The sequence below is a fragment of the Nelumbo nucifera genome, chromosome 1 (assembly GCF_055504915.1).
Source record: "Nelumbo nucifera cultivar China Antique chromosome 1, China Antique-T2T, whole genome shotgun sequence".
NCBI classification, from domain to species: Eukaryota; Viridiplantae; Streptophyta; class Magnoliopsida; order Proteales; family Nelumbonaceae; genus Nelumbo; species Nelumbo nucifera.
In genome coordinates, this window is record NC_142649.1 from 150,741,707 (window position 1) to 150,752,127 (window position 10,421).

A 10,421-nucleotide genomic window follows, 5' to 3' on the forward strand; every position below is an offset into this window, starting at 1 on the left:
TTAGCCTCTTGTAATGAATGCTTATATATACTTCATTATTTTAATGAAGGATGATCACTTTTCTTCGGGCCCGATTGTCAACTCTTTTTTAGAAGATCTTTTCGTAGCTCTAACACTCAATAGACACATTGAGCTTTTGACACAAGATCTGGGCAGCCCGAAGACCTTTTGGCAAATACGCATCTTTTTGTGCGTCATTTCGAGTCTTTCTGCACAAGATTAAAACGCGGAAGACGTGAGAAGCTTCATTTGGAGCTTCGCGAAATCAGCCCAAAATGGGCTTCCTACGTTTTTTCGGCACCCCATCTTTTGGCAGCAAGATCTTCCACGTGCCAAATGGAAATAGACCAATTTTCGATCTTCCCGACTTATAAGCAGCAGAAAGACCGCACGAAAATACACGCCAAACGGGACCTTCCTCAATTCCGTGTCTCCGAGTTTTACCGGTTTTGGTTTACCTCCTGCCCTATTGACATTCTGGATTTGCTACGCACAAGAAACGCAGGGCCCTCCTCAGCACCAATAAAACAAGGACAGATCAGCAATGGTCTTAGCAGATATGAACGTTGAATGGGGAAGGTTCGTCTACATTCTAGTATTCTACAACACTGGGAGTGGGAGATAACATGAATTCAACTCCAACCATTCCATCCAATTGTTCCCCCAACACTTGTAGGGCTGTAAATGAGTTCAAATCGAGTGGTTGACGCTATATTGGCCATCTGATTTTGTGAGCCCCACCCCACTTATGTACATGGTGATCTTTTCCTAACAAATGCAAATCATAAAGTGGAAAACATGGGTGATATACGGTGGATATTTTACATTCTTACAACTCTCTCAGCGTATTCACGCTTGAAATTTGTTGACTCGGTTTTTGCCGGTCTGGTTCGATTCTATCAACACCTTGTGTCCTTGTCCCTTGAAGGCTCGAATCTCCCGATAAATTCAGCGAGCGCGCTGATACAATGAGTGAGTCGATATCGACGGTGATATGGACTCTGGTTTTCCTTCGGACCTTTAAAAGTTAGAATTACTTTCGGCTTCCCTTTTATCTATCCTCCCTCCGTGACCTTTCGGCTTAGTTGTTTGCGACGAAAAAGACGGTAAACTTTTTTTTTCTGGGGTGTTTTAAAGCCCTAATTATTTATTGACTGGAGATTGGATTGCATCTTTTCTCTTATTGTTGTATAGATCATTATATTGCCCTTTTTTTTTACTCCGATGAATCATGGATTGATTTTGCTGGTCTTACTTCTTTGCCCTCTAAACATGAGAGTTTTGTAATGTTGATGTGGCTTATAATGTGTTTATTCTTTATCTCATCCTCGCTGCTAGAATGCGCTGTCTTTTGTTGTTGAATTTAAATAAAAGATTTTCTTTTGGCAGGTATTCCAAATAAAGCCTTTTTTCAGACATTGTTAATTATTATAGCTTAATTTGCTTGATATTCACCTTGTGGGTGTAGAAGGCTTTATGCTTTATCAAAGTTTTGTGCTTTATCATCGGCATTTTTAGTTCTATGCTTTTTTAATTATGAATTTGGTTGATGTTCTGCTTGTGATTTCATTCGTTTTGACAGAACACCCAGTTCTGGATTTGTTGGTTACTCCTTTGGATACTTACTAGGTGAACTGACATGAATGATGGCATCCATGCCGAATCTATTTGTCTCTCTCCTGGTTGTTGGAAGCATCCTTTGTTTCTTTTTACTTTTTGATTGCTTTGCTGAGGTCCACGTTGGAAATTATTGTTCATTCTTCTGTTGCTAGACAGTACAAGATTCTTTCATGAGTTAAGAGGAAAAATTTTCAATGAGCTTTAATCTGTACCTATTGTTCTGGTTTATCTCCATTCGTTTTGTAAAATGTTGGCCAAGCTAGAAAGATATGATTTTTTCTTTCTATTATTTGTTCTGTCAAATTTCCCAAGGGCAATGCAATGTGTTTGTACCAGGAAATCTAGGAAATCTTAGGAAAACGGAAATAGAATAATATACTTCAATTGAAAAAATTTCACATCTGATGAGAATCTCATTATAACTCACTAAACTTTTGCAAAGGATAGAAAATTGAGCTGTACCCAAAGCATATCTTTCTGTAGGTTTCCATTTTCTAAGCTGTCTTGTTGACACTTTTGTCCAATAAGAAATCCTTAATGATGAACTAAGCTATGAGATAAAAATTTCCATTGTTTTAGTTATTGGCATGGATTATTGCCTGTTTATGCTGCTGTTTGAGTGTTATACAAAAGACATCTTACTCATGGTAACCAAAACGCATTCTCTTAAAAGGCAAAGTTTATTTATCCAGTCATTATGCACACTGTATAACCTATAGCATCGATTTTGATCAAGCTCATGGTTGTCTATATGTGATAATGGACTTTGACAGACTACATCAAGATGCCTTGCAGATAGGAAAGTCACAAAGTTCCAAAAAACATCAAAGTGAAGAGCTGTTCCTAAAACTTCAGCAAAGAAGGGATATGATTACTCAGTTGAGCCAATAGTACTTGGTTTCTCTGTCTTTGTGGTCATTGGATCATCTATGCTCCTTTTTTCCTAATCAGTATCCTTTCCATTGATAATTAAACTTATTATCGTTTGCGTTCTTGTTTCTACTGCAAACTGCATGGATGTATCTTATGATACCCAGATACCTAATACATTATTAGCATACCCATGTTGGACATAGTATGTACACTTTGACATTTGGTACTGCAAGGGACTTGTAAAATATAGTCATAGCAAAAAGAACTTCTAAAATATGTAAATGGTATATTATACTAAGGAATGGGTTTTCTAATAGGGTTATTTGGCGAGCTTTCCTAAATGAATTAGGAATATTCCATGTGGCAACTTAGGTTGGACCTACAAGGGAGTTTCCATATTCTTTTCCCAACCCTCTAATTCATGGAGAAATTTTCAGCTCAAAAGGCCTTGTGACATGTTCAAAATAGAGTATGGTATCTTATAAATTAGGAAAATTTCCAATATAAGGTTTAGGTGTAGGTCTGAAATGGATTGTGAGATTCAATTCATGGCCAATACAGTAAGTCCCCTATCTAATGGACAGTTAGGATTGGTCACAGGATCCCTCCGTGTGTCAAAAATATGTAGTGTCATGTAGATAATCTCCCTACATGAATGATTCCATACTAGAAGAAATTATATATTTGAGAAGTTTAATTAAATTTGGCAAGATATAAGTCTATAGATATATGATGGTTTAAAAGCAAAGCCTCTACATATTTAGTGTTGTACTCTTACCCATGTTTTTGTTCTTGATATCAAGAAATGGAGTGTTGTGTGCTGAAGAAAAAGAATTATAACCCCTTTTGGTCTATCCGGATACGAGCATCTTAGGATATATCTTTTATGGAGGCAGGCAATATAAGAATCAAATGATATGAGATTGAGTTCTTCAATGTTCAATCTTCAGTCCCTGTTTTCCTACGTTATGTTACTGCAGTAGTTGTCAAGGTGACAAGGTGCCCTTGGAGGCTCGCCTCGCCTAATCGCCAAGCAGTTTTGTATATTGTGTTATAAAATACTTTTATATTCTTAAAATTTTGAGATTATAATTATAAAATAGACATTATAAACTAAAATATTCATTCTGTGTGTTTATATACTAATTTCTTTTTATTATTTTCTTATTGTTAGGGTTTAATCAACATAGACATTACTAATTGCTGTATCGAACCCTCAAAGGCTTCAAAACCTGAACCAATAAGTAAAGAAGAACTTAAAATTTTGTCTAATCAACACATTTTCTTCTTCTTCTTCTTCCACCTTTTCTTTTTTTCTTTCCCTATAACAGAAATAGGGGTTCAGCCCCAATATTTTTTTGAATTTCTTTTCTTTCTGTTTTCTTCTCATGAATATGTTGATTTTCTATACTTTAACATGATGTTTATACTTTTCATATGAAAATTATGGTTATGGAACTTAGGGAACTACCCTAGGATATATGTTTTTTACTTAAAAAGATTTATCGCCTAGGCAACTAGGCGACAAGGTGCACCCTGCCTCCTAGCCTCGCCTTGGCACCTTGAAAACTATGGTTACTGGATATCTATAAAATGGGGTTTTATGGTAGTGGTGTGTTTCTGAATTTTCTGTTATTAACTAAAACAAGTGCAATGGTACACTAATCGTTTGTGGTGGGCTACAAGTCTTCCTTTAGCTACTGAATCATAAAATTTAGGCATTTTTATCTTGTGTACCCAATTACTCATTGCATTGATAGGAGGCTGCAGCACATTTGTATTTTCTTGTAGGAAAGTGGTCTTAAATACCCCCCTTCACATGAGGAGGAACTTTCAGGTTTGATGGTGATCCATTTCACATCAATACCCCACCTTGTATTGTCATGTGTCCCATCTAATCTGACACCAATCCACTGATAAAAAGTTACCTCAGAGTTGAGACCTTTGTTGAATCCCAATTCTTTCTGGTTTAAACTCCATTGTATTTAAAACCTTTTTTAAATCTACCTGCCAAGAAAGGTCATTGTTGTGGTATGACTTTAGAAACTTGCATGTTGAGATTTTACATCTCCACTTTATCGTTCAGAATTTTGACAGAACATTCTCTCTCTCTCACCCACACTCCTTAAAGATGTAGCTTTTCCTTGAATCTATTCAGTCATTGGTATCCAAATAGGGATGAATAAGTAATACTTTTTTTCTGTTCCGAAAATATTGAATTATTTTCTTTGGTTTAATAATTTACCGCTCTGTTTCAGATAATTAACATAGCCACCAGCGGTGGGATGGCTTGAGACAATGATGGGGGTAAAATTTTTACAAAGGTTTTAAAAATCGAGTAGGAATCGGAACCATTTCTAGCCACTGGTTTCTGGGTCGATGGTTTAACCGTTCAGTTTGAATGGACAATTCATTTTAATTAAAAAAAAAATTAAAATAAAAAATAACCAAAAACCATTGAACGGGTTAACGGTTCAACTACCTGGGTCAGTGAACTGTTGACCAATTCAATAGTTTTTAGCCAAGGACTGAGTTTGAGGTAAAACAGAACTGGTTGTCTGGATGGTTCCCAAATATGATCCGACCATCTGAATCAACCACGATTCTAAAACACTGATTTTTATGTTGACGGGCGTTCTTCTGTATGGATGGTTCATGGCCAACCCAGAAAATTGTTATGTTAGAAACAGAAGTGTATAAACAGCGGTTTTATTTATGACTAAAAAAAATAAGATGAGATTAATCCTCCATTTGATCTAAATCCGTATCTTCTACCAGTTTTGTTTTAAATTCTTGTACATGCCATATTCTTTTAGGTGTTTGAAGCTAAATGCATGTGAAGCGCAATAGCGTCTATATTGCGTTTTTTGTATCGAGGATGACGAATTGATGATGCTTTCTAACAGTGTGCAGCCGCAGGAGGATAGGTATCATCTATGTCAATAGAGCCAGACAATGTTTGTGTGTATGGGCATATGATATGCATCTGTGACTGCGGTGTCCATTCCTTCTGGTAAATAGTCCGAAGAGGAGAGAGAATCCGATGTGATGATATATCAGTTGTTTGCACGTTTCACAACGCTTTCACGATCAATGCTAAGCTGGTCCACTGGACCAGGGGGAACCACCCCATTCCCAGTTTTGGCTCCTGGGCTGAATTTGAAATATCGAAATGGCATGCATCTCAAGTGGGACCATGTTTATTGTTTCATCGTGGCGTGGGCGTGGTGGTGGTCCCAGGAACAGAATGACATCTCAAGGAAGTGGGACCATGTTTAAGAGACGTGGGCCCCTGGAACCTATCCTCTGTAATGTGAATTTGGCATTTAGGGAAAAAAAAGAAAAGAAAAAGAAAAAAAGCTCTATCTCTTCTTCTTGGAGCCAGAAGGAAGAATTGAAGATGAAGCTGCTGGCTGCATTGCTAACATATTATGTTGAGCCGCATGCGTATCACATCTAGTTAATTCTGCGTTCTAAGAAATAGTTTGTATCTCTCCTGGTTTTGTTGTGATTGACTGAGAGTGGTGAGAATGATTGCTGACCAAATTACCTAGGGAAGTAGAAAACAGGACGATCTAGGTGCATGGTGAACAACTCAAGTCACAGATGGATGAGGATGCGATGCTTTCCCCATTTGCCAGAACCAGAGGCAATCTCAATTTGTGACAACTAAACCGCAATTCCTTGCCTGTTTATGCGCTTAACAACAAGTCACGGCTCTCTCGTTCAGTCATTCACCCTAGTGTATAACATGATATTGCTGGATTCAAAGCAAATGAAAACTGGGGAGATGATGGATAGAAAAAGGAAATTATGACCCATTTTTATCCGCGGATAACATATAGTTCTTTGATTCTATCTTTTGAGCTTTACATACAATAAAAATCCTTCCAGAAAACACCTTTTTCCATGCTAAATAATAATTTAGATTTAAAATTAAACTAGACGTTATCACGTTAGGGAAAAAGAAGTCTATTTGAATAACATACTACTTTTTACCCAAGCAAAATAACATATTACTGAGCTCATCAACAGATCAACTTCAACTTGGGGTTGGGGAATCAGAGACAAGGATTTCCCTGTCCCTATTAGTGTCAGAATTTTCTTAATTTCTTTCCATTTGTCTGAAGCTTAGACTTTCAGAAGCTAATAGGATCCTTCACTATCAAAGACAGCTAGCTCCATGTATCAGTCCGATTTCGTACTCGGATAAACTTGTTCAGAGGTCCCCTCCCCCCCTCTCCTCCCACTTTAAATTTATTCAAAATTCTGTGGCAAATCTTCAAATCCTTGTAGTTATTACCCAGATAAAAATATCCTGTTGTCACCCATGTCATGTTAGCATCTAATAAAACAATGGAAACTTCTACAAACAGTGCTTAAAGGGATCTTGGGTATTAATCTCAATTAATGCTCTTATCACCTTAATAAATAATAAATTACATATATCATATTACACATGCAGCCATGCAGAGGGACCTTCACCTTCCTAGAAGAAGAAGAAAAAGAATAATCTAACGATGCTAACCTGCCTTATGATGGGTTGGTTGGTTGGTAAAAGGAAATTAACGAAAATGGAAATAAACAATATGAAAACCGAAGTTATTATCGAGGGCTACATTCGGCTCATAATTAAGGGTCAATGCTTTCTCTTAACATATGCCTCATCGATCGGCATTATTCATCCCATAGTCCTCCTGCGCGCGCAACAGTGTCCACAGTCAACAAACATTATCACACGTTCACTGGCTTGCAAAGGAACATGAGCGACGAGGCAGACGCGTCACCACCCTGCCTCCCACCCAATCTCTCGTAATAATCTATGGAGAAGAGCGACAGCGAGAGTTGCACCTCGTCTTGAGTCCAGATCCTCCCATTCCGTCCCGAGACACCACCCCGACCAGCCAGCCCCAGACTCAATCCGGAGAGCCGATTCAGGACCGGGCGTAGGCATACCATGTAGAGGCGCCTATAACCACCAAGAGCCTCCACCACTGACCTTACGTCCGGTGTAGGAGGAGACGCGTTGCGGAAGCAGAGGTTCTCCCAGAGCGAGTCGTTGCGGCATATAGAGCACCAGAGACGGCAGACACAGGCAGCGACTCCGAGAGAGCGGTCGTCGAGCCGTGTTAGTATCTCGATGAGAATGTCTTGGTGGTCGTTGATGCAGAACCTGGCTTTCTTCTCTTTCTCTTGCTCCATAATTTAGCTGGGATTTGGTTGGTGGAACTCGAACTCTACCATATTTTGGATAGCGACGGGATTTAGTCTTTTAGAGAGAGTAGAAATAGAATGAATATGAGAGAGAGCAAATGTGAAAGGTTGAGTATTTGAAGAGGTTCCTGTGGCGCTGAAGAGATTTGACTTGAGAGAGAGAGAGAGAGAGAGAGAGAGGGACTGATAAAAAGGGTTCTGTGGGTATCGCGAGAAGAAGGGAAGGGGCCAAGAAAAAAGCTCCAAGGCACGAACTGGAACCAATACTCGCTTTTCTTTATTGAGATTTTATATATATTTTTTCTCTTCTCGGTTTAAACAGATTTACTGTTTGTTGTTTTTGTTGTTGTTTTTATTCATTACTAATTGTTTGTAATTACGAGCAAGAAAACATGCTTAGCATTAGCAGCCCGGGATGGACTTAATGGAAGGAATAAGGATGAGCTAGCCTATACAAGACGCAGTGACCCCAGTAAGAGACGTTGGCACTTGGCAGTAGTAGGGACTAGGGACCTACATTTTAGGTGGATACCCACCTAACCTAACAAAATCGTAAACATAACATGGTAAAGGTAAAGACGATTATCAACGGCGCTGTTTATTGTGACGTACGTGGCTAATGGTTAAAACTTGGGAGTTGATAGGAGTAGCGATACTACCGTTGGATCCTAATAATGATCCCCCACAGCCCACAGTCGTGTGGAACTGCAAGTCTGGAAGGGAAGTGAGAGTCACTAGCTCAGAGGTAGCTACTGTGGTTAGTGTTGATGAGGTCTCTCAGTCTCAGTCTCACACTCTCACTCTTGTCTTGAATTACTATAGGAGGCTAGCTACTAGTATGTGATCTGTTTTCTTCTTTCTCGGTATCTTGTGATACAAGGCAGCAGCAGACAGATGACAGATTGCTAGGAATTTGGGGACCATTTTGAGATGGGTTTAAATGGATATTTGGAAAGTGCATCAAGTGAAGCAATTGAGGGGTCGTGAGTCGTGACCCACCAGGCCACCACTGCTATCTATTGATGATTCCTTGCGTGCCACACTGCTTCCCGTCCATTATTAATATTCCTTTTGGTGGGTCTTCACTCTTCACTCCTCACTCTTGCTAGCTGCTGGTTCCCCTGTCTTTGACTCTTTGGGCATTTCAAAACCTTCCAAGTTCCAATATCAATTGAGACACTAAAATAATTAATGATGAAGGGAATAATTAATTAGGACATGCATGAGCTAGAATACCAATCTGATCCTTTTTAATGTATAGAACTATATATATATATATATATATATATATATATATATATATATATATAGCTACAAGGAAAACATTTCTAGTAAACTTGTGTTTACACTAGACAGAGGAAAAGTTAGAAGAGGATGACTCAATTGTCAATAATCAAATGTAATTGTAGCTAGGTGAAGGCTTTTCTACAATACAAGACAGTCCATTTCATATGGGGATATACCACTATAAAGATAAAAAGACTCTCTCTCTCTCTCTCTCTCTCTCTCTCTTCTTTTCTGCAAACAAACCCAATTACATTCTGTATTCCAGCCAAAGCATGCAATGATCAGAGACTTCTGAGATGATGATCGCGTAGGACCCATTTACTTGTCTTGTGGAATTGGAATTTGGCTTGGAAAGGAAAACCCTAGTCCTCATTGGAGGCTTGGACAGAAAGCGTATGATAAAAATAACATAATATAATAGGGTTGGAAATTGACATTATATCTATAAAAGGTTCCTGGGTTATATCTTACCTACCATACATTATAACTAAGAGAGAGAGAGAGAGAGCAATTGTAAGGACGTAATGAGTGATTGTTTTGTTTTGTGTTGGACTTGTTTGTTGGACATATTAGAGATGCACTGCTCTCGATTCCGATGCGTAGGAATTTGATAATAGCAAGATTACAAGAGCAACCGCAAAGTACGCAAAATTTCCCACTCTCACCCACCTATCACCACGACCATTATTTGTACTTTGTAGCTTCTATTGTTTGTGTTTCTGGTAGTCTGGTCTGATGTTCTCATCATCTTTTTTACTTTTAATCCAATTAGTTCATAACCCATCCAAATCATACATCTCAAATGGCGTTCACAGATCCATCAACCATCCATTATGTGGACGTCTTCCTTCATCTTCTGCTCAAAAAGCAACTTTGGTGACCTCTCTTTTAAGGGGGGAATTGGGAGGCTCTTAGATCTTCATTATTCTGCTTGAATCAACAGAACCCCACTGATTGTTGATTGTTTTGTTTTTATGGTTCTCATGAGCTCTTTTTAATATACAAGTGGATCAAAGGATTTTATATATGGACTATCAACTTTACCTCTTCTATGATCTATGTATTTAGTTATTAATTTCTAATGAATCAGTAGTGTTGGGCTTTACTTTTAAGTTTTAAATCAAACTCTAATTGAACTTATCTTATTTACCGTCCCACTCTCAGATTCTCATCAGTTGTGGGTATACATCATACAATGTCATAGATATAGGCGACAAACTATTTAAGACATCCGTATTTGTCTGTGATGTTACTAGACAGTAAAGTCAAAACTCTCATCATCAAATTAATAATGGAATTTTTGTGACAATAAAATATTATTTTTCATGAACTCATAATTCCAACCACCTGCCTGCGTAACTCTAGATGGTCAAACATCATGGGCGCTTACAATCTCTGTGTTTATATGTCTGCAACCGATCGAAGAA

The 10,421-nt window shown here is 38.3% G+C and overlaps 1 protein-coding gene and 1 long non-coding RNA gene across 2 annotated transcripts; one reads left to right on the forward strand and one right to left on the reverse strand.

Moving 5' to 3' along the window:
- Positions 1-966: 966 nt before the first annotated feature.
- LOC104606603 (uncharacterized) lies at positions 967-6,724 on the forward strand. Its single transcript, XR_736789.3, has 3 exons — positions 967-1,106; positions 2,394-3,737; positions 5,400-6,724. It is a non-coding gene; the product is annotated as an uncharacterized LOC104606603 (long non-coding RNA).
- A 166-nt stretch (positions 6,725-6,890) lies between these two features.
- On the reverse strand, positions 6,891-7,981 carry LOC104606604 (F-box protein SNE-like). Its single transcript, XM_010271895.3, has one exon. It carries the CDS (start codon positions 7,693-7,695, stop codon positions 7,228-7,230), a length of 468 nt encoding a protein of 155 aa, XP_010270197.1. The 5' UTR covers positions 7,696-7,981; the 3' UTR covers positions 6,891-7,227.
- Positions 7,982-10,421: the final 2,440 nt, after the last annotated feature.